We start from the raw sequence: 24,953 nt of genomic DNA, 5'->3' as shown, positions 1-24,953 counted from the left end.
AAATCATTCTTTGTAATATGAGAGGTCCTAGGAGGGAGACTTGGAGCTCACCAAAGTATTTTTCTATGAAAAATTTTCACACCAATGTTAAGTTCCCATGCTACCAACCGAAAAGCTAATTTTTACCTCTGATATTACCAATAATAATAACTAAGCTTTATTGAGCCTTAATAGGTCCCAAGGGGAAATCTAAGCTTTAATTCCTTTCCATATATTGCTATTATTATTATCTCCATATTTAATAGATGAGGAAATAGGTATGAAGAAAGTAATTTGCCCAGATAGTTCTACCAGTGTTGGCTGTCTAGCCTTTTAAAAGAAGGGAATATTTGAGCCTAGCTTGCTTAATTTATATACATAGGCCCCTAAATTAAGTTCTCTTTTTGGAGCTATTTTTAATAGTTAATTGTTACACATGAGGTTTAATGATATCAATTTGTTATCCATTTCCTTCTTTTTATCCTGAGTTTCTTCAGAGTAAGAACTTTGTTTTATTTGCCATAGGATTCCCAGCATGCCACATGGAGGCCTATTCTAAAATGTTTGTTGAATGAATTCAGATATTTTGAAATTTAGCCAATAACATGCTATGCTTATACAACATATAGCAAATTCTCGCTTAAAGAAAGCAGTAAACTGGGGCAAGCTTGAATGACCAGAAATTGAATTCATTTGGCAATAGCAGAGGAATTGCAATTTGGGAAATGCATGCTGTCACAAGCTACAGGTGAATCTGGTGAGGGTTTGAGACAGGGAGTGCAAAGAGGGCATCCAGCCAGAGTCCAAGCAGCCAATTCATTGTCTTGAGGATGGGGGAGACTGTTGGTGAATGGTTATTGGTCAGGAAGTGAGTCTCATTTCCTGTGAATTGGGCATTTATCTTGTGAATCGGGAAATCAGTTTCAGTTAAGGTCCCTTCTGAGGGTGCATGTGCAGTATTCCCCATTACGTATCCTTCAGATTAGTTTTAGATTGAACTTCTTTCATAGAATCTTGCTGAGATTACAGCCCTCCTCTGACATTCTTTCCAGCTTCCTGTCAAATCTTAGCCAAAGTGGGACTTTATAAGTGAGATTTTTGAAGTTTAAGAGCTTCGTATTCCCTCTATAGGGTTACAGTGCAAGATTTAAAAGTGACTTTTGGAAGAATTAAGAGAATGCTTCAGCTATATCTTTACTTCCTTGGTAGAGTTTTATGCATTTAGGGATCTTACATTTAAATGAGATTATGGACCAATTAACTTTGGGAATATTTTTGCATTCAAATTATTTCTGTCTATATGTCTGTAATAGAAGCCAATAAATGCTTAGTTTGCTTGGGGTTGGTCTTGGCATTTTAATTCGTGCCTATTATAATTAAACATATATTGCCTACCTGGCCTACTGTGGTTATACTGAGTTCTCATTTCATTAGGCTATAAAAATAATGATATTTTTCTATTCAGTCCCAGAAATCTTGGATTGAAGGAGTGTTCAACAAGAGAGAATGTAACAAAATCATACCCAGCTCTAAAGACCCTCACAGGTATAATGTTTAATTACATTTTTCTTTTTAAACCTACAGTACTTGGAAAAAAAAAAAAAACAAAACCTACAGTACTTGGAAGACTGCTTATTGAAATTTAGATCTATGACTTTACCTTGGCAGAGCCCCTGTTGCTATTGTGGTAAATTTTACTCTTGCTTTGTCTTTGACACACTTGTTTGTCTAGTGGGAGGATAGATACCAGGGAAGTATCTAGTACTACATCTATTCCACTTGGGTTTGGATAATAAATTTATAACTTTTGAGTATTGGATATTTCAACATAGTGTGAATTCCTTATCCCCAGGTGTCTATGGAATATAGTAGCTGGGATATTTCAGGACTCCATGCTCAGATATAGAAACAGTTAATTGTTTCCTCCTGCAGGTTTTTTCCTTGAGCAGATAATGGGCAGCAGAATGAAATGACCTGAGTTTGACCACTCTGATTTCTTGACAATCCTTTGAAAATTCTACTTGTAGAACGAAGTTCAAAACAGTAGCCAGTGAAAGATTAAGGAAGACAGGGCTGTGGAAAATTCCCCAGGGTAATGGATCCATGAAATTAAGGTTGGGTAGCATTGCCTTTAGGAAAAGAGTTAAAAGGAAAGGAAAATAGGAGAGCAGTGTTTTAATTAGGGGGATCATTCTATTTTTAGATTCTGTTGGGCAATTAGCCTTGTATTCATTTGAAGTTTAGAAATCACAGCTTTATGTTCATGAAAGATAGCACCATGAGGTCACTGAAATTCTAGTTCTTTGGGGATGATGACTAAAATAATGTTCTTTGCATTTGTTAAATATTTACTAGTCCCAGCCTCTTTGAATTACCTGTGGCTTATAAGCCCTGTGACTGGAAATCCTCATTTTACCTGCTTATGAAATGTTTACGGACTAAAAAGTCAGGGAAACCTTGTTTTTTCCCTTCATCTTTTATGACATTTTGTAGTATGATGATGGATGCAGTGGAAGGCAGATTGAGTTCAGGTGACTCCCACTGCTCTGTAAATGGAAAATCATCTTCACAGTCACTTTGAACTTCATGAAATGTGGTAAACTATAGGTCATTAGCCCACAGACTCAAGAAGAACATCAATGATCATAATTCCACGAATGGTCTAAGATGTACTACTTTTTATTGAAAGAAAGCAGTCTCTCTTTTTCTGTGATTGTAAAAAAAAGGTTAATGGATGATTATGGCTGTTTCTCCTATGTCAGCCTTTATCTTGCTGCTGCTGGTGCTAAGTCGCTTCAGTCGTGTCTGACTGTGTGTGACCCCATAGACGGCAGCCCACCAGGCTCCCCCGTCCCTGGGATTCTCCAGGCAAGAACACTGGAGTGGGTTGCCATTTCCTTCTCCAGTGCATGAAAGTGAAAAGTGAAAGTGAAGTCGCTCAGTCGTGTCCGACTCTTCGCGACCCCATGGACTGCAGCCTACCAGGCTCCTCCATCCATGGGATATTCCAGGCAAGAGCACTGGAGTGGGGTGCCATCGCCTTCTCCGAGCTTTTTTCTTAGACCTTAGTAAAATTCTCAAAGCTGTAGCCTCCATGCAGTTTTCTTCCTTACAGTGCACAGCAAAAGAGTGATGGTTCATTATTTTAAACTTAGATAAAAATTGATCTTTTACTCATTCTTTTTGTCCCTCCTAATAAGAAAAAAATCTGATGGACTTGATCACAGTGCTTTTTTTTCCCCCTCATTTTGAACTTGTTGAGGGAACAAAAATTCTAAAAGGCTGGAACATTCATTTCTGAATAATTTAGAATGATTGACTTTATGAACACTATCTTTTATTCCATTATTTTAACTAGATTTCTTTTCTAGTTAAAACTTCTTCAGGACTTCCCTGGTGGTCCAGTGGTTAAGAATCTACCTTGCAATGTGGGGAACAGGGTGGGTTTGATCCCTGGGCAGGGAATTAAGATCCCACCTGCTGCAGGGTGGCTAAGACCTTGCGCCATAACTGTTGAATTCACGCACTCTAGAGCCCGAGAAGCACAATTAGAGAGCCTGCTTGTTACAACAGAGGATCTGCCATGATGCTAAGATTGAAAAATCTTATTTTTACAAAACAAACAAAAAATCTTCAGACTTAAAAATGTGATCATTGATGACCATAATGCTAACTCCCAAATCCAGGAGGCTTTTTTGAATCATAATAAAGAGATTAATAAAGATAACAATTATATTCACACCAAATGTTCCTCAATTTGACAGTGTTTAGGGTTTTAAAATTGTATATGTATATTTCCTTACTTAATTCTTAAGAATTCTGTTATCTTCATAGTATTAGTAGTCAACATTATTATACAAACTGCAGTGTACCAGATATTGTAAGACACCTTACATATATTATCACCCTTAATCCTTTTAATAATTGTATGGGTCAGATATTATTTACAGATATGATAACTGGGGCTTAGAAGAATTGTTAAATCATTGAGATTTAAATCCAGGTATTTTGGTTCCTAATGCTGTTCCGTTAATTAGATCATAGTTGCTAAGGTGTAATTATATATGGTAAATGACATAGGGGAATATTTGGGAGGTAGTATATATGAATACTCAGTAATCCTGATTTCCAGACTATAGAAAATTAACAGATATTTATATATGAATTAAATTTGTTTTAAAATATATTAATAAACTAACTGGTTTTATCTGTTTTATTTAGATGCACTGCAGGATGTCAGGTCTGTCAGAATTTAATCAGGTAAGCCTTAGATAAAAAATTCTATATTTATATATATCTCTGAAGTCATATCTCTTTTTTTGGATTGGTTAATATTCCTTTTGATGTGCATTTTACATATTACATGAGGATATTTTCTTAAGTCTTGGGATTTTTTTTGTGAAAACAGCTTTTTTGAAGTATAGTTGACAAAATAAACTGCACATGTTTAAAATATACAATTTGATGTTTGTTTTTGTTTTCTTTACTATTTTAATCATTTTTAAGTGTACAGTTCTGTAGTGTTAAGTATATTCACACTGTTGTGTCATGGAGCTTTAGAACTTTTGCCTTTTGTGCATCCATTCATCAGTTGATGTTCAGAATTTTTAAATTTTGTTCATATATTCATCTGTTGATGTTTCTTCTAGCTCCTTCTTATTGTGAATAATGCTGCTATGAACATGGGTACATAAGAGGTTTTTAGTGTTTTCGTAAAGCATCCCCAAAATGATTCTAATGTGCAGCTAAGGGAGAGAACCTCTGAGAATGTTTTTAAACTTAGAAAACAACCCAGTGTTTGAAATCTAATATAAACCTCAATGTAAAGTTTTAAAACTGTTGATATATGTCATCTATACATTAGCCTAGAAACATGTAGAAACATTGAATCTGTTTTTTTTTTTTTTTCTTTTTAAATTTTTCGACCACAACATGTAGAAACTTAGTTACCCAACCAGGGATTAAAGCCATGCTCTCTGCAATGGAAGCATGGAGTGTTAACTAGTGGACCACGAGGGAAGTTCCCATTACCTCTATTTCCTATTCTAAAATTGTGTGTTTTCTATTTTAAATTGGTTTTTATGTCAAATTTAAGGTGTTACTGTGGACTATTGATTAGAGACCATCATGGGATAGATTATACTCGGACAGTCTCAGCTGCCAGCAGTAGTGAAGATGAACAATGGTCTGTTGAAAAGCACACAACGAAAAGCCCTACGGATACCTTTGGCACGATTAACTTCCAACATGGAGAGCACATCCACCACTCCAAGGTTTGCTAATAACTCACATTATTTTGCTGGTTTCTAAACAGAGGATATAACCTCCAAATGCATGTCCAAATAGAATTTCCAAGTGTAGATGATCAGATGACCAGATTTTATTGCAGAGGTGATCCATGTTGTTGACCTGTTGACAAAAATGACTCGGCTGTTTGCTTTATATCTGAGGCCCAGTTCCCAGATGTGGCATAGCCAGCTCTTTATTTGATTGACCTCTTTCAAGCCAGCTTTTATGCCCCCTGCAGAAGAGAATGGCTTATTACTCTTGAGGCAATTGCCAAAGGGCTGCCCTTCCTTCGGAAATGTACAAAAGTTACTACCAAAATGTACAAAAGTTACGGATTTCAGCAGAAGTGTGGCCATAGCCTGATATGTCCCCATGAGAAATTCTTCTTGGAAAGGAAATGGGGGTGATTTCTTTCTGTACCCCCGAATGATAGTGCTGGGCTTTCCAGGCCAGTTTTTCTCCTGTCTCTAACATGGTAATTTTGCATGTGATTTGCATAGTTATTGACAAGTCAGGTGTCTCTGTTGAGCTTGTTAACTACTCACTGCTTTTTTAGAGGCAGCTTTTCCAGGGGAAAATGCAAGGGGCACTTGCCTCAGGAAAGCTCAGAATCAGCTGTACCCTGGAGTGTCACCATCAGATAAATGGATTTGAAAGAATAATACTTTTTTTTTTTTTTTTTCCTTATGTTTTAACAAGTCTCAAGTTTCTTTTTTCTTTTTATTGGAGGATCATTTCCTCACCATGTTGTGTTGGTTTCTCTCATTTAACAATGTGAATCAGCAACAGTTTTAATAGTGCCATAATAGTAAGGTTTCATAATATAATTGTATACTAGTCTACATTTCTGATTACTAATCCTCCTGCACCTAACTTTGTGCATTGAGTTTTCCTTCAGTTGACAAGAAAACTGTCCTCGGAAGCTAACTTTCACAGAACTCTTTATGTGATTTTTCCCTTAAGTTTTTGTCTTCTTATTTTTGTTTTATGTTGGTTCATAATCATCATCATTTACTCATTTTTTTCAGTCCATTCAGCAGATCTTTATGGTTCAATCCCTTGGTGGGGAAGATCCCTGGAGAAGGAAATGGCAACCCACTCCAGTACTCTTGCCTGGAAAATCCCATGGACCGAGGAGCCTGATAGGCTACAATCCATGGGGTTGTGAAAAGTCAGACATGACTCAGCCACTTGACTTCACTTCATTTCATAGTTTGCTATGCCGCAAAGACCACATGTTCTGTGTACTAACATTGCTTACAGTCTAGTGAGGGAAACAGGAAATGAACATACGATTACTACAGACAGTGCAGATGTTATGAAAGGGGAGTGCAGGGTTCTTTGAGAGAATGAAAAGCAAACTCCTGTTTTTCTTGGGTTGGGTGTGTCTGTCAGGGAAGCCATCTGAGAGTAGGGATGGCTATGCTGAGATGGGAAAGGTGAGAGAGGCAGAAGGGTAACACCACTCTAGGCATGAGGAATAACTTGTACGAGGGCCAAGGGGGAATAGGGTATATTTAGGAAAGCTGAAAGCATAGTCAGACAGATCTCCTGATCACTAATACGTTTTATGCTTAGCATTAGGCTCCTGTTACCTATTCTGTGCCTGAATGCATTTGACCTCTCAGAAGAGGAGCAGCTGTTCTTATACTTCAGCCTGGAATTGAACTTCAGTCTTAGGGTGCATAGCAGGAGAGCTTGTGAGAGCTGGTTACTCATCCCTCTGGCTGCATTTGCCTTCCCAGTTGTTAGCCCTCCCACCTCCTTCCACAAAGAATTGGAGGTGAGTTAGTTATAAAGGAGGAGGAGGGGAAGGTAAGAGTAGTTAACCCTTAGCATAGTCTTTGGTTGGTTTTTGGAAGAAAAGACTCTGCTGCTGATAATTTAGTTAATGAAAGGTGTTTATCCTGAAATCTCAAGAAGTATCTTCTAGGACTAAAAGTACTTAATGGTTGAAAGAGAGTGCTACCTGGGAGAAAGAGTTGCGATAGAAGGAGAACTAACCCGGAGCTGCTTCTCCGCCTTTATTTATTACTTGGAGCAACATAAACCATTGCACAAAGGTCCAATGCTATTTGTATACATGATAAAGCCATGGTAACTCAGTTTCCTCACTTGTAAATTGAATTCTAGTTACCCTTAGATTCTTTCTACTATTCTATACATTCCGTGATGGCTTGTACCATCCTCATGTTCAGAATTCCTAATATTTTAACTATGAAATAAAGGGATTATGTTTTAAGAATTTCAAAGGTGAAGACAATTGTTTTAAATTTTAAAGGTGAAGACCATTGTTTTAAATCACTATTACAATCTGGAGGATCATGTGATAATTCCTATTTGCATGTCTATGGCGATCTCTACCTGTGGTTATAGGTTCATGGTTTCTTGTAGCTCTTATCCTATAAATCTGACTTATTCTTGCTGTTGGTTGGCTCACAGTCATCTCAATATGATTTTAACAATCTGTAAGTGGCTGCATTGGCTGGGAAAAGAAAACCAGTCATACACTTTTTAATTTTGGGCAAAATGACAAATGATTCTGAGACTGTCTGATTTCATCTCTCTTTTTTTTTTTGGTTATATTGACCCTTTTGTGAAAAGTGTATATTTTATGGAAAAAAAGTTTTTGGAGAGATTTTATATATATATATGTGTGTATATATAAATAATGTCATTAGAATGTAAAATTTGAAATAAATATACATGTTCCTGGATCTTAATTTAAATTATGCAAACATGTAAGTATATGCATCTCAAGGGATGTACAATAATTGTCAATAGTGGATGAAAAAAATATGCACATATGTGAAATGACCAAGTAAATTAAGAAAAGCCATAACATTTATGAAAAGCCTCATTTCACTTATTTCTAAACAATTTTTAAAAATGGGTTTGCTGGAGTAATGGTTTTTGCCAGTTTGACATTTTTCTGCCTCACCTCAGACCTTCTAGAGAACATTGATGGACCAACGCTGAAAACCAGAGGAAACCTTCCTGCCGTGACTTGTAATTCCCAGAAGGAACTTCAAGGGGGTGTGGGATCCTTTCAAAGTAAATATTTCCATCATAGGAAGATGAACTTTTAAAGAGATTCCAGGCACTTTTCTTTTAAGTTTTGGCATTTCAGTTGCCCTGCTGTGTGCTTATTGTGAATTGGCATGTCTTTTCCACTGTTTTATGTGTACGTGTCTCTGTATATCTTCCAGTATATTAGAACTTCTTATGACACAAAGTTGGATCACCTGTTACATTTAATGTTGAAAGAGTGGAAGATGGAACTGCCAAAGCTGGTAATCTCCGTCCATGGTGGTATCCAGAACTTCAAGATGCCCTCAAAACTTAAAGAGATCTTCAGCCAAGGTTTGGTCAAAGCTGCAGAGACAACAGGAGCATGGATAATAACTGAAGGCATTAATACAGGTAAGGCACATTCCCTGTTTCACTCTTTTTTTTTTTTTTTTTCTGTAATTCCTTTTAAAACTGAATCAGACAGTATAGCACTTAAGTTTGCTCTGCAGTGCTCCCAGGAGATATAGGCAGCATGAGGGAGGAAGACTGAAACTGTAGTAACTGGAAAAGAAACCCAGAAGAATCATAGACCTTTCCTGGACTGTGTTTTTACCATTGTTAAAATCTCCTATTTTAATATAACTTTGTAGACTTTTACCAAAGAAAATAGTTTTTCATGAGCTTTGGGCTATTGTAAGGTTACAAAGGACATGGATTCCATGCAAGTGTGTAGTGTGTGGGCATAGACATGAGCTATGGTCACGTTCTCAGCCATTGGAAAGCAGGGACGTGTGCAACAATTGTATTGAGTGTATGGGGTGTGAGGAGATAATTAACTACATAACTACCTTTTCACATACTATCTCTATCTGAGTCTTATATTCCTTGAAATCTGGCATTCAAAAACTTCATTTAGTAGCCCCTGAACCTCTAACCCGACTCTTTTGCATCAGTTTTTATGAACTGTATGTGGGTAACAGAATCATCTGGAGGCATTACAAAAATACAATGCACAGGCTCTACTCCAAATTAATTAGAGTTTTTCAGGGTGGAACTTCTGAAGGATGTCTAATGTGCAGCCGGGGTTGAGAATTAGTAACTTCACAAACTCCTGTTACCAATCTGTTACTAACCTATCACAGTTCTAACACCAGTTCCCATGTAACCAGCCAAAGTGTCCTACAATTCAACTCAGTTCTGACAATATTTACCTGGAAACAGCATCAGATCCCACAGGTTTAGGGCTCAGTCCCACAAGACTGTCCTCACTTCAGATGTCAGCCTCAAGTCCAGGTTGTTAACCTGTGCTTCTGACTCTCTGGCTGCAAATCAGGTGGCTCAGACGGTAAAGAGCCTGCATGCAATGTCGGAGACCTAGGTTCTATCCCTGATTTCCCATGGAGAAGAAAATGGCAACCCACTCCAGTATTCTTGCCTGGAGAATTCCATAGACAGAGGGAGCCTGGTGGGCTATGGTCCATGGAGTCACAAAGAGTTGGACACAACTGAGTGACTAACACTTTCACACTTTCACTTCCCACTACCCGATCCTTGGGTTTGATGAATTTACTAAAGTAGTTCACAGAATGCAGGAAACCAATTACTCATTAGATTACCAGTTTATCATAGAAGGATGTATCTCAAGAACAGCTAGAAAGAAGCGTTGCATAGGACAAGGCACCTGTGGGAAAGGGCACGAAGCTTCTGTGCCTTCCTCCCATGTCCACATGTTTACCCACTTGGAAGCTCTCCAAACCCTGTTTTTTGTTTTGTTTTGTTTTGTTTTTGCATTTGTTTGTTTGGTTTTTAAGGAGGCTTCATTGTTGTTCTTGTTGTTGTTTAGTCACTGAGTCATGTCCAGCTCTTCTGCAAACCATGGACTGTAGCCTGCTGTAGGCTACAGTCTGTAGCTTACAAACTGTAGGCTGCTCTGTCCATGGGATTTCCCAGGCAAGAACACTGGAGTGGGTTCCCACTTCCTTCTCCAGGGGATCTTCCCAAGCCAGGGGTGGAACCCGCATCTCCTGCATTGGCAGGCAGATTCTTTACTACTAAGCCACCTGGGAAACCCATAGGCTTCATTATATGGGCATAATTGATTCGATTATTGGCTATTGATAATTGAACTCAATATCCAGTTCGTTTACCTTCCCCAGAGGTTGGGGATAGGACTGGAAGTTCCAACCCTCTAATCACAAGGATGGTTGGTTATCCTGGAAACCAACCCACAACAATAGGTTCAAAAATTGTCTCATTAACATAACAAAACCGTCTGTCACTCTCCCCACTTAGGAAATTCCAGGGTTTTGAGGAGCTCTGTGTCTCTGATAGACTAAATAGTTTTTATTACAAGTCACAATATCACTTCTGTAGCTTTCCATCTTCCCTTTACTTCTCTCTGTTTCTACTTGGGATGTTTTAGCCAGTGTTTCCTATTAAGTTCTACCCATCCTTTAGGATCGACATTAGATGCTAACGTACCCAGGAAGCACTGTCTTATCTCAACTCACTTTTGCTCCTTAATTTCTGTACCATTTATTGCCTGTAGCACCCGTGGCATGTGTGTGTTCTGACATACAGGCTGGGTCAAGATGAGTCTCCCTGACTATGAGGCAGAGGCCAGGGCCTACACATTTGTCTAAGAAGTGAGCAACAGGTACTAAGATAAGAAATCATTTCTTTTGACTAAAAAGGAAAGCAAGTGATTGAAAAAACAAAGAAAAAATAAAACCAAGGGATTTAGAGCCTGTCACCAATGGGTAACCTCTGGTACTATTTTTTCACATTCTTAAAAGAAAGTGAAGGTTGCAGAGTTCTAAGTCCAGTGTGTAGTACTTATTTTATTTCCAGTTAAAGAAAAAAAGGGGGGGTGGGTGGGGAAGTTCATTGAGCTCAGGAAAAGGTGAACTTGGTCATAGTTTTTTTCTTTGAATAGCTAACTATGTCACGTGCTTTACTTACTGCCTTTTTAAAATTTATTATTTTAGGTTAGGGTCAATTAAGCAAATATAATAGTGTGAAAACTATTGCTATAGTTCATATGAACAAAAGAAATGAGATATCTTTGGAGCTTCCTTAAACAATAACCAGGGTCTGACTTGATTCAAGCACAGCTCCTTAGGGCCTGACTACACAAGAGGTGGTCCCTGGACCAGTAACATCAGCATCACCGAGGAGCCTGATGGTAACCCAGATATCAGGCTCCCCAGATGAGCGGGATAAAAAAACTGCATTTTGATAACATCCCCAGATGATTCTTGAAAGTGAAAGTGCTCAGTGAAAGTTGCTCAGTTATGTCTGACTCTTTGTGACCCCATGGACTATACAATCCATGGAATTCTCCAGACCAGAATACTGAAGTGAGTAGCCTTTCCCTTCTCCAGGGGATCTTCCCAGTCCAGGGATTGAACCCAGGCCTCCCACATTGCAGGTGCATTCTTTACCAGCTGAGCCACCAGAGAAGCCCAGGAATACTGGAGTGGGTAGCCTATTCATTCTCCAGTGGATCTTCCCAGTGGGTAGCCTATTCATTCTCCAGAAGATCATCCATCTTACTGAAGGATGAAAGATGAGTAAGATATGGCCCCTGGGTTTAGTGATGAAGTGGGTGACTGTGATAAACAGACAATAAATAACTAACCAAAAATTGATGCTGAATGGGCCATAGTTGAGATACAAAGAAAGTGTTTGGGAGTAAAAGGAAGAGAAAGACAAATTCCATTTCCAGCTGGGAAACCTGAGAAAAAGGCTTGGTGGAGGATGTATACTCTTCCCTTGAGAAAAGGCTAGAAAGAAGCATTCTAGGCCAAGGTGGCAGTTCAAGGCCGGGAACACAGCTGGAGATTAAGGCACGTGCAGAGAGTGGTGATACACCTACTAGCTGGATGTGCCTTGTGGCAGAGCACGGGGACAGCCAAGAGAGACTGGAGCCACATTGGGTACCATGCTATTTGGGCTGAGGTTTTATTCTCTGTGTAGCAGGGAGCCCTCAGAAGATTTTTGAACAGAAGAATGAATAGGGAATGATATTGTCCGATCAGGTTTTATGGAGTCTTAGCAGGTAATATGTATTAAGATCACATGTGGGCCGCTGAAAAACTGTCACCACCACATGCTGGTTCAGTTCAGTTCAGTTCAGTCGCTCAATCGTGTCCGACTTTTTGCGACCCCATGAATCGCAGCATGCCAGGCCTCCCTGTCCATCACCAACTCCCGGAGCACTCAGACTCACGTACATGCTGGTAATCCACGCCAAACCTATGGATCTGAATCTCTGTTGGTACTGATATATGTTCTGTGGTCCAGAACCCCAGTTTTAGAAGATGACTGGGAAAAGTGCAAAAGATTGGCTGGAGGGGAGGATGCCAGAGAAGAAAATGATTAAAGTGCTGTGCTTCAGATGCACGCAATGTGCAGGGTTTTTTCTTTTTTTTTCCTGTGCTAATGACACATACAGAGTCAGATTCTACTTAAAAAGAGTAAGTGGTGTAATGTAGCATCTGCAATTAAAAGGCAGGTTAAGCCAATCTCAAGAGGCTACATAGTGCATTATTCCAACTATATGACATTCTGGAAGAGGCAAAACTATAGAGACGATAAAAAGATTAGTGGTTATCAAGGACTGGGGAGAATGAAGGATGAATAGACAGAGTACAGAGAATTTTGAGGACAGTGAAACTATTATGTTTGTAATTCCTGTGTGCCAGCAAGTTTCCCTGATAACAGTCTTTTGCATATACATGTCTATTATTCTCTTTCTGGCAACTGCAGTGTTTTGTGTGATTTGTGAGTTAAAGTTTGACTTCTAACCTGGTTGCTCATAGGTGTGTCCAAACATGTTGGGGATGCCCTGAAAGCCCACTCGTCGCAGTCCTTGAGAAAAATCTGGACAGTTGGAATCCCTCCTTGGGGTGTCATTGAGAACCGGAAAGATCTTATTGGAAGAGATGTAAGTAGACAATTCTTTCATAGCAAAAGGAAATAAACATATATCCACTTGCCAGCTTAGCACTATACCTGGATACCTGTAGACATCTTCAGTGTAATATGCCCCAAACCAATTCCTGACTTCATGCTACCTATCTTACCCTGTCTTAGAAAGTGACAATCTTACCTGCAGTTGCTCAGGCCCCAAACCCCGCACTAACCCTGAAATGCTCTCTGCTCATGCCTCAAACCTAATCCCCTGGGTAATTCTAATAGCTTTCCCAACTCTCATCCATGGCTTCCCAGGTGGCACTAGAGATAGAGAACCTCCTGCCAATCAATGCAGAAGACATAAGAGATGGGGGTTCAATCCTTGGGTTGGGAGGATCCCCTGGAGGAGGAAATGGCAACCCACTCCAGTATTCTTGCCTGGAAAATCCCTATGAACAGAGGAGCCTGGCAGGCTACAGCCCATAGTGTCACAAAGAGTCAGACTTAGCAACATAGCACACACTATATATAAACCAGATAACTAGTGAGAAACTACTGTATAGCCCAGGGAACTCTACTCATTGCTCTGAGGTGACCTAAAAGGGAAGGGAAGCTAAAGAAGAGGGAATGTGTGTATATAGCTGATTCACTTACTATATAGCAGAAACTAATACAACATTGTAAAGCTACTGTATTCCAATAAAAACTAAAAAAAACGAAACAAAACAACTATGTCTTGAAAAAAAGTGACTCATTGACTTCCAGAAAGATGATAACAATTTCCATTCCTAACAACAGGGCATGAGGATGCCCATTTTTCTGTACCATTCCTGGCTTCAGAGATATTCTGGCTTTTTAGAAAACATTGCTTTTCTGATAGGTATAAATTAATACCTAATTGTTCTTAAGTACATTTCTCTGATTACTAGTGAGGTTCCACATCTTTTCATGTGGTTTCTGGACACTTTTAAGCATAGCTAAAAATGTTGAAAGACCTTTTATAATTCATTTAAGCATTTTTGTTTGCTATTTTGCTGCATTTCCCAGATTTTAATTTGTATTATTTATGAAATCTTTCCATATATAAGAAAATGTGTTAAATCTATCAATCGTTTTCTTTTTGGCTTCTAGCCTCAGTGTCATGCTTAGGAATTGTAAAGGTAACTTTTAAAGACTAATGTTTTAACATTTATGGTACTTTTTATATCCATTATTTCTTTAACACCTCACAGCAACCCTCTGCTATAGGAATCGTTAATATCACTTACACACGAGGAAAATGAGCCTGAGAAAGGAAGCAGGTATTACCCAGATTTAAAATTAGAAAGCAGCAGAGTCTAGCCTTAAACTAGGATTCTTCGACTCTAAACACAGTTGCCCCTCCCTGTTTGTGGATTCTGCATCTGAAGAGTCAACCAACACTGGATCCCCAGGATTCAACTGACCGTGGATCTGGAGGATATGAAAGTCGACTGTATTATGCCATTTTATCTGAGGGATCCGAGCATCCGTGGACTTAGTATCCATGAGTAGTCCTGGAACTAACCCCCCACGGATACCAAATGACTGTGTTCTGCTTTCCTCCCTGGAAACAAATAAGAATTGGAGTAGTTTTTGGAAGAATCAGTAAATATTAATAAGGGGCTTCACTAGTAGCTCAGATGGTAAAGAATCTGTCTGCAATGCAGGAGACCCAGGTTCAATCCCTGGGTTGGGAAGACCTCCTGGAGAAGGGAATGGCAACCCCCTCTAGTATTCTTGCCTGGTGAATTCCATGGATCTAGGTAATTTATACTGAATGTGGATACATGTCCATTTACTCTTCACTTCATTTGGGATACTAGAAATATAAATCAGTGTCCAAATATTATTCTGAAATAGATCTATTTAAAGGCATAGCTTCTGAATACTGATGTGCTCTGCGTATCAGTGCAGATCCTTGAACTGTTTTTTCAATGATCTGAGACAAAGTAAGTAGAGAAACTGAAAGTAAATATTTGGAAGCATTTTTAGCAATGTAACAGTGCTGTGACTCCAAGCATATGGTAAGTGTTCTCATGTTGCTGTGTGTGCGAGTGTCATTGAACTTGTGTCACGAGTCTAATGTAGCACAAGCTGCAGACTAGTCATGCACTATAGGACTACATATCCATCCATAGAAAAATAAAAAGTAAAGGAACTCAGATTGAGTCTTCACTGCAGATAGTCTGAGAGGCACTGCTCTTAGTAGCTAGTAGTACTTTTTGGCGTGGACCAAACAGGCCTTTGGAGCAGTCGGCCCAGGAAGGACCTCTGACCCTTGTTCTTGCTATCTTGCAGGTAGTGTGCCTGTACCAGACTCTGGGAAACCCCCTCAGCAAGCTCACAACACTCAACTGCATGCACTCCCACTTTATCCTGTCTGATGATGGCACTGTGGGCAAGTATGGCAATGAGATGAAGCTCAGGAGGAACTTGGAAAAGTACCTCTCTCTGCAGAAGATACATAGTTGTGAGTACCCACGGGGTTTCAGCCGACAGGTCCTGTCTAGGGGCACTGCTGTGGAGAGGTCCAACTGGGCTTCTTGTAGTCCTTGGTAAACCCTTGATACTGAGAGAGAACGTTTATCCAAAAAAAAGGCTGACTCATAAAGTTGCTGTAGAAATCCTTGGGTTCATCCATATGAAATGTGGCCAATGTCAGTTCCTGTGCTGTAGGCCTCTGAGGATGGAAAGCATAGGATTGGGTGACTCTGCATGTCTTCATAATCCAAGTCTTGGAGAAGAGTGCCCTTTCCTGGGATGCCTATTCTAGGAGGTTTTCATCTGGAGCTATAATGTGCTTAAACTGAGAGTCAGGAGTAGAGTCAGCTCTCTCATGAGATTTATAAGCAAGAACTTCACAGTTGTTTTCCTTTTATAACAAATTTAATTAGTTGCATCAATAAGATTCTTTTTGTAGAAAATAATAATAAATATATTTATTTTTGTGGAGATTAGTTATTGCTTCAAGAAAGATGTCCCTAACTGAAATTGAATTATTTTTCTCTCTCCTGCAAAATACCCTTACTGATTTCTTTTTCTAATGATAAAAGTATTATATACTCCCATATTCAGATAAATAAAGAAAACATAGAAGGAAGGGATAGCCCTCTATAATCTTACTATGAAAAATAACCATTGTTAACTTTTTCATCTGTACGATTTCAGAAGAACATATCCCTTCTGATATGGAAGGCTATCCCTTTCTTCTCCAAATAAAAACCTAGAATTTGAATTTAGTTTTTATAAGATGATGTTACAAGAAGATTATGCCTATCAATTGGTACATCTTAGGTCTGATTTTTAGTGACAAGGAGAAAGTAATAAGGAGGTGGAGTTATGTAGAAAAGGAAAGGAAGTGAAATATTAAAAACAATGGGTTAAGAGGCCCACTCCTATCATTTGTAGAGTTAGGACAAGGTGCACATGGAAACCCACATACTGTTTGTTTAAATATTTAAAAGTTTTAAATCAAGCTAACAAACACAAATAACAAGATTAAAAACATAATAAAATAATGTTTAATCCTTTTACCTTTGTGTATATAGCTGGAAGGCAAGATTTGAGGTTAGAGTCCTGGATTCTGGGGAGTACAAAGCGAAATCATGGAGGTGAAGCAGAACCAGCACCTCGGTCCCTGGTTTACAGGTCACTCTCTGCTTCTCTTCCTTGCTTTGGCTCAATCTCATAATGTCTGGGCCTGACATAGATGTTGTCACCTAGACACCCCAATCTATATGTCCAAGCCCTACTCCCCCCAAATCCTCTTGCTTTGACAAGTACATCCCTGGGGCAGAGGCTCAAGCAGCCCCTGGAATCAAGAATTTTGGAGTCTAGTACAGTCCAGTGTAGGACAGGGAGCACAGGCTTCCCTTGAACCTTGACCCTGTAGACTCCTCACTGTGAGGGGAAGGGCTTGGCCAGAGGAGGGCGTGGTAGAACCCGGAACCCCGAGTGAAGTCCTCTGTTGCTCAGGTGTGGGCATGGTGTTGCCCGCCAGTTTTCCTTCTTTTGGGGGAAAAAAATTGATTTAAATATTAAATATATCAATACACATGTGATGTAAAAGATAAATCAAAGAAAAAGCCTATAAACAGTCAACATTTCCCCAAATCTTCCCCTCCCTTCACTATTAATAATTTGATGTATATCATCCCAGAGTTTTCTGGTTATTTATGTAAATATAAAAACATGTTGTACATATAGGTATGTATATATGTATATATAAAATATATACCTATATATATAGTTTTAAAATTTTAAATAGGGTTTTAAATAGGATCATACTGGACATATCAATCTGTAACTTTTGTTTGCTTAAGATCTTCAAAAAGAATGACTCCACAGTCTTTCCTTTTTTGTCTTCCTTACTTTAATAAAGCAATATGTAGTCTGACAAGAAAGCCAACTAGTGAAAAATGGAATACGTTGAAATATAAAAGTCTTTGAGGTTTACCCATCCCATTCTGTTCTTAGAAGTAACCACTATTAAAAGTTGATTGAATTGTCAACAGCTTGATCATTTTTTTGAGGTGAGTGATGGATACATTGGGATCCATTATATCATTCTGTTTTCTTTGACGTATGTTTGAAAATTTCCACAATAAAAAGTTAATTTCTTGAAGACTACTACTTATTAATATTTTTTAATTACCAAAAGCCTTTAGATACCTTTTTAACTGGGAGAAGATACTCTAACCATATTTGTGGCTACTTTTATTTAAAGTCCAAGCTTCTGACTTGGCCTTGAACTAAGTAAACCTGAGTCACAGAAGAGAATGGCTAGTTCAAATAAGGAATATACGCGGTAATTGAAAGGCTTGTGTCTGGAAATTGGCATTGCTGATAGCGTCCCTTTGTAACAATTTGATACTGTTTGTCATCTGAAATAGGCTCTGGACAAGGCGTGCCCGTGGTGGGGCTGGTGGTGGAAGGTGGCCCCAATGTCATCCTCTCAGTGTGGGAGACTGTGAAAGACAAAGACCCGGTGGTGGTGTGCGAAGGCACAGGCAGGGCAGCTGACCTCCTGGCCTTCACCCACAAACACTTAGCAGACGAAGGGTGAGCTGTTGAGCCTTCATTTCTAACACTGTGCTGACTCTTTCCTCTTCCTAAGCTCTGCTCTCATGTGGGATGGATATCCTTAGAGGACAGGGACCGGAATTCTCTGGATATCTTGAAGGATGGGTTGAGACTGGAATTCATTTTTCAGTGATTTTTGTGTTTATTAAAGCAACACCAAAATGCCCTCCAGTGATGCAAGTTACCGCTTCTTTAGCTGTAGAATGGCTTGCATCTACAAAGGACTTTGAACCTTGTCTGAGCTTAGGGAAAACATATCCAGGGGGAGTGAAGGAGAAGACCACTATGGTAGTCACTTTTGAATTCAATTGCTGTCAGTAAATATAGCAGAAATTAGAGAAATCGATATCCTGATATTTTTGTAGCATATGTTGTACTTAGTTGAGGTTTTAATTCTTTCTTCTTTTCAAAATGGGAGTTTTTCTCTAAGCCATCCCTAAACCCAGTGTGATTCTTTCAGTTTCAAAAGCACGGTACTTCTGCCGCATGAGTAAATACAGGGCCCAGGAACTGAAATATTGACCCCGCTCATTTGCTTAAAAAACATTCATTCACTTTAAGCTATAACTGTTCTCTGATGACTTTCCCTTACCGTTTTTCTCCCCTTTCAGCCCCACTTCCACCCTCGACCCCCTTCCTCTTTGGTTATACCCCTCTCTTTCCTAAAGTTACCCTAGGCAAGTGATTCTTACACGATTGGAGTGTCAGATTCTTTAAGGATACCATGCCCATAATTTCTGGAGATTCACAGCCCCTTGGAAATCTGTCAGCTCAAAAACCTGCCCCAAGTGCTTTCTTCCCAGGGGCATGGCATATGTGTCCATCCTTGTTTTAATGTTCAGCCTTCTCCTCATGCCGGTGCTCCGCTTTGCTTCCTCCCACTCACTTGTCTCTTGACACAGCTGTCCATAGACACCTCCGTCGCGTGGACAGACGCAGTGATGCTGTACTTGTGCTGAACTTTTGGCTTGCCCCCCTCTTGATCGTGCCGAGTCACGGCTGTCTCTCTCTCCCCCAGGACCCTGCGTCCTCAGGTGAAGGAGGAGATCATTTGCATGATGCAGAGCACCTTCAACTTTAGCCTTAAGCAGTCCAGGCACCTTTTCCAGATCCTGATGGAGTGCATGGTGCACAGGGATTCTGTGAGTATCATGAGCTGACGACTTGACCAACTTAGAAACTGCTAATGTTCAACAGGGGGCTTCCCTGATGGCTTAGAGCTGAAGAATTTGCCTGCAGTGCAGGAGACACAGGAGACTTGGCTTCAATCCCTGGGCCGGGAAGATCCCCTGGAGGAGTGCACGGCAGCTCACTCCAGTATTCTTGCCTGGAGAATCCCGGGGATGGAGGAGCCTGGTGGGCTACGGTCCCTGGGGTCACAAAGAATCAGATATGGCTGAGCTGCTGAGCATGAGCACTAGTGAATGTTCAACAATTGTGACATTTATTTTCACACTTTTTTTTTTTTTTTCATTTCTAACTTGGTTGTATATAGTGCTACAGAACTTGACTTTTTGTTCCCTCCTTCTCTGGAACCATGCTTCAGATTCCTAATGGTACTTGGGAAAAAGAACTTAGATAATGTAACAGTATTATAGGAAAGTGATTGAATTTAGTGTAAATTACAAGTGAATATTTTCGGAGGGTGAAGGAACAGCTTCCTGCCTTAAATAAACTCAAGGTTGCTGGCTTAGATGACCGTTTCTCAATATCCTCAGTATATCCTGCAGGAATCACTGGGGATGCACTGAATAGTGAAAATGTGAGAATGTACTCTCAGCTGGAAGATGGAGGCCACAAACTATGGACTATGAACATGATACAGATTCAGGAGATTTTAATCTTTTAGGGCATTTTGATCAAAATTTTTTATCAGTGACTTGTATGATAAGTAGCTGACAGTTACATTAAATATGTAGCTATATTATGATTCACAGTGATCTTTCCAGAATTTGAAGGGTGGACCAAATTATACAAGATTTTGGTACAATTAAAGCATTTGGCCCCAGAAAACCAGTCGAGCAAGTTCAGTCTAAACTAGACATGGCTAAACAGATGTGAAAGCCCTTTGGGATTTTAGCTGACCTAATAATAACAAAAACAGCAACCATGTCTACAGTTAGCAGTGTGCTTTCAATGTATGTATTTTTTTCCAATAATTTTTTTTACATGAAATATCCCCATGAGTGAGTTCAGTATGGCAGTGATTGTTTATTTCAGTTTCAGAGATAATGAACTAAAGACTAGAGACTTTAAGTGGTTTGCCCAGAGGCATGCAGTTATGAAATAGTAGAACTGAAATTGGGGCTCAGGGTTGAAATCTTGTATATGATCTACCACATTTTATATTCCCCACAATGTCAGTAGGTAAAGAAAGGGACATGTTAAAGGGATCGCCCTTATACTTGCCTCTTCCTGTCATCAAGGAGAGTAACCAGGGAGTGGTGTAATAATCAAGAAGAAACAAGTGGAGGCAGCTAAGGGTTTACACATTAGTGAAATTAGGTCCTGAACTCCTATACAGTTGAGGGTTGATTTTAATCATGGACATGGAGGGGCTGTTAGGTAGAGAGGCTCTTTGTGTAAATTGTAGAAGCATAGTTTTTCTGTCTTTATGAGACCTCAGAGATTAGTTAGTGAGTTCCTCTCTTCTTGTGGGTGAAGAACCCAAGATGCAGTGGCTTTATAATATTTACCCAAGACTGACTAGTTAGTGGCATATCTCAGACTGGACCTTGCCAGTCTTGGCTCTTTTTTGATGAACGGCTCCCTCTACTATATATTTTCATTTGGAAAGACTGAGATACATGCATTAACAGGAGAAGGCCTATTATAATCATAAAAATGTCCTTATTTGTCTTAAAAAAATGAGTCACATGCCAGGTTGCATGTGACTTTGATATTGTACAGGTTTTCTGTGGTATCTATTGTACCTGCTCACTGGGTGTGTTGTAAGTGCCTCATTTATCTTATGACAAGTCGTTGAGTATTCATTTCTCATTAAAAAGCAAAAGCCTTCATTTCTAAAGCTAGGTGACTGGAAGGAAGGCTCTCACTTTGTATCCTTTCAAAATGACGAATAGTTCGCTTTACATGAGGAATTGACCCTGAGTTTCTATTATAGCATATGAATAGTAAATTAATGAAGTAATGTTCTTTCATGCATGTTTCCTCTAAGATACTTGGAATTTTTCTAATTTTTCACCCCCTTCATGTGTGCAATTCTGCATTACCCTATTTAAAAGTTTTCCCTCTTATTAGTGAAAAAAAGAATTTTTTTAACTGTATGATTTTTGATATTAATAAAGAATGTTTCACTTAATTCATTAGTACAAAAGCAAATTTTTGAAAGCATTCCTTTGCTAGTTCTCAAAATGTATGGCTTTCTGTTTTTCAACTATTACAGATTACCATCTTTGATGCTGATTCTGAGGAGTCACAGGACCTTGATTTAGCAATCCTAACAGCTCTGCTAAAGGGTGAGTGTCTAAATAAGGTTATGCTTGTTCTTTTCCCTCTTTTCATACTCATGGCACTTTGTGCTTTTTATGTTGATATTGTAAACAGAATATGTGATCTCTTTCTTTTACCCTAGGCACGAATTTATCAGCATCAGAACAATTGAATCTGGCAATGGCTTGGGACAGAATGGACATTGCCAAGAAACATATCCTAATTTATGGACAACACTGGAAGGTATAATGAAAATGAAGTTATTTTGAAGAAACGTGTTGTGTGTTGGTTTGTTAGGGAGGGACCAAAGAGGAAACTGGAGAAAACATAGGTTACTTCGGGGAGCTGGGTAGCATCTGATGCTGGGTACACATGATTGCTAAGACATTTCTTTTGTCTACGTTGCCTTCTTGAAAACATTTTTCTATGAATCTGCAGCCTAATTGAAGTTGACAAAAGATGCTGGGGGAAAGGCAAATGAGAGGGTTTTTTATTCACTTTTTGAATGGGTAGATTTTTATATTGTTATTTAAAATTTAAAGTTTATCTTATTTTTTTTGCCTTCAAATGTAATGCATGCTCATAGTAGACATTAGTGAAAACAGAGAAAAGCAGGAAGAAGAAAGATTATTCATAGTGCTAATGCTAATCACTATTAATATTTCATTAAAAAAATATACCTGTGATCATACCACAGGTCTGTTATTTTGGGGTTTAACTAATTCATGCACATTGTTTAAAATGTCAAATGGTACTAAAAAGCTACCAAAAACACAGTAATTCTCTACCCTGCAAACCACAAGAGCCCAAAACTGAAAATTTTTGGACTGCTCTGACATTTATAAATCTCCATATCTCTAAATAATAAGTCATATTGCTGTTTTCTGATTCCTTTTAATAATTTATTTTATTAAACTTTGTTTTTTAAAGTTTATTTTTAATTGAAAGATAATTGCTTTACAATATTGGTTTCATTTCTTCCACCCATCAACATGAATTAGCTTAATTCATGTACATATGAATTATGTGCGTATGTCCCCTCCCTTTTTAACTTCCCTCCCACTTCCCACCCTTTCCCACTCCTCTAGATTGTTACAGAGCCCTGGTTTGAGTTCTCTGAGTCATTATTTTTTTAAACTTTAAAAAATTGTATTTACTTATTTGGCAGCACTGGGTCTTCATTGCAGCACGCGGGAACTTTAGTTGAGGCATGCAGATTCTTAGTTGCAGCATGTGGGATCTTGTTCCCTGACCAGGGATTGAATCTGGGGCCCCTGCATTGGGAGCAAGGAGTCTTAGCCATTGGCCCACCAGAGAAGTCCCGCTGATTAATCTTAAGGCCTCTCAACCTTTCTGTCTGTGGCCCTCACTGGTGCCATCTGGACTGGTTGCCTGCTATTCCTGGTGTAGAGCTATCATCCTTCATCATCTTGGAGATGCCCTCCTTGGTTAGAACACCTGTTTTCTGTATCCTCTGTTTTGTTCTTTCTTGGTTTACTTCTTTATTTGATCATTTCTGAGAAAGGGAATATGGGAGATAAAAATATGGAGGCCTCATATGTTTGGATATATTTTAGTTCAAAATGAGACATTTTCCCAGTGAATTTTGAATGCTTAGCTTCTAGCACCCAGCAGTGACTGTTGAGAAGTGAAAAATCTTTCTGTTTTTTGATCCTTTGTGACCATTTCTTTCTTCTCTGGGATTAAAAAGAAATCTTCCTGTGTTTCAATGTCCTGAGGTTTCACAATGATGTGTGCTGTTATAGCTTTATATCCATTGCAGTGGACACTTGCTCTCAGCTTGGCACTTATGGGTTTCCCTTCTGGGGAGTTTCCTCTCCTGTTTTCTCTGCTTTCTTTCAGGAATTTTATCACTTAAATGTTAGATCTATGGGCTCCTCCTCTAATCTTATCTTTTCCTCTTTTCTTCTATATCTTTTCTTTGGTATATGCCTTCAAGTTTAATTTTTCATGCCTTCTACGTAGCTTTTTGTTTCTGGTGCTTGTTCTAGTTGCTTAGTCGAGTCTGACGCTTTGTGGCTCCATGAACTGTAGTTTGAGTTTCCTCCGTCCATGGAATTCTCCAGGCGACAATCCTGGAGTGGGTTGCCATTCTCTAGGGGATCTTCCCCACCCGGGGATCCAACCTGTGTCTCTTGCATCTTCTGCGCTGGCAGCAGATTCTTTGCAACTAGTGCCACCTTGTCTCTGGTAGTGTGTTACTAATTTCTAAGGGTAAATTTGTTGTCTTTTTAAAAACATCATGCTGTATATATCTTCTTTGGTTTTTTGGAGGATATTAATGATAGTTCTTTTGAAGTTTTTGTCTTCGTTTATTGTCTGATTCTTCCCAGTTGATGTTTTTTGGTCTGTTTGTCCTGTACTCTTTTTTAAGAGTAGATGAAAGGAAGATAATTAGAAATTCCGAGCCTGTAGATTTGGGCTTCACAGTAGGGTGATCTGGCTGCCATTTGTTGGGAGACTTGCAGTGTTAGCATATTCATATATTTTTCTCTTGTATTCATCACTGTCAGAAAGAAATCCTCCAGTCTCCTGCTTAGAAGATATAAAAGCCTTGTTGTTATTGTTATCGAAGTCAGTAGGGGAAGATGAGTGAAAAGGTCCCAGTATTAGCAATTTATGCTGCTGCCAGAATTCTATTGCATAGGTTGTTTGGTTCTTTGCTCTTTTTCCAGTTTCTGGGAACTTCCATTTTCTGATTTCCTGGGAACTACTAAGTCAATTACCATTGGGCCATCTGCTTTCCAACTTCTGAAATATCTCACTTTCGACCTCCTTATTCTTGTGGATTCTGTTTTTTTTTTAACCCTTTAATATAATTTTAGTGAAGTTTTAGGTGGGATTAAAAGTAAATGAGTATTTAATTTGCCATTATACCCAGAAATCAGGTATAGTTTAAAAGGGAACATGCCAGATTACCAAAAAAAAAGAAGGAGAAGAAAGAAAGAAGAGACCTTGGATTTTTATTAGAATTTTATTAACGTCAAACATTAATTTGGGAAACATTAAGATCTTTACCATAGTCAGTCTTTTCATCCAAGAACACATTTATTCAAAAGGTCTTTTAGGCCTTTGGTTTACTTTTTGTTATTTCCTCACTTAGGTCCTGAACATTTCTTAGTAAGATTGTATTTTATGATTATTTTTGTCTGTATAGTTTTGAGTTCAAATACATGTAA

The 24,953-nt window shown here is 38.9% G+C and overlaps 1 protein-coding gene across 1 annotated transcript in view; it reads left to right on the top strand.

Annotated features, from left to right (window-relative positions):
- TRPM6 (transient receptor potential cation channel subfamily M member 6) overlaps nucleotides 1-24,953 on the top strand; it is a 101,571-nt gene that overhangs the window by 1,788 nt on the left and 74,830 nt on the right. The window contains exons 2-11 of the mRNA XM_052645402.1: nucleotides 1,445-1,524; nucleotides 4,201-4,239; nucleotides 5,075-5,252; nucleotides 8,478-8,691; nucleotides 13,104-13,228; nucleotides 15,517-15,688; nucleotides 18,111-18,279; nucleotides 19,319-19,442; nucleotides 21,707-21,779; nucleotides 21,896-21,996. Coding sequence (XP_052501362.1) covers nucleotides 1,445-1,524; nucleotides 4,201-4,239; nucleotides 5,075-5,252; nucleotides 8,478-8,691; nucleotides 13,104-13,228; nucleotides 15,517-15,688; nucleotides 18,111-18,279; nucleotides 19,319-19,442; nucleotides 21,707-21,779; nucleotides 21,896-21,996 — 1,275 coding nt within the window. The remainder of the gene's footprint in view (nucleotides 1-1,444; nucleotides 1,525-4,200; nucleotides 4,240-5,074; nucleotides 5,253-8,477; nucleotides 8,692-13,103; nucleotides 13,229-15,516; nucleotides 15,689-18,110; nucleotides 18,280-19,318; nucleotides 19,443-21,706; nucleotides 21,780-21,895; nucleotides 21,997-24,953) is intronic.

This window comes from Budorcas taxicolor, chromosome 8 (genome assembly GCF_023091745.1).
Source record: "Budorcas taxicolor isolate Tak-1 chromosome 8, Takin1.1, whole genome shotgun sequence".
Classification (NCBI taxonomy): domain Eukaryota; kingdom Metazoa; phylum Chordata; class Mammalia; order Artiodactyla; family Bovidae; genus Budorcas; species Budorcas taxicolor.
This window is presented reverse-complemented; position numbering and strand designations above follow the sequence as displayed.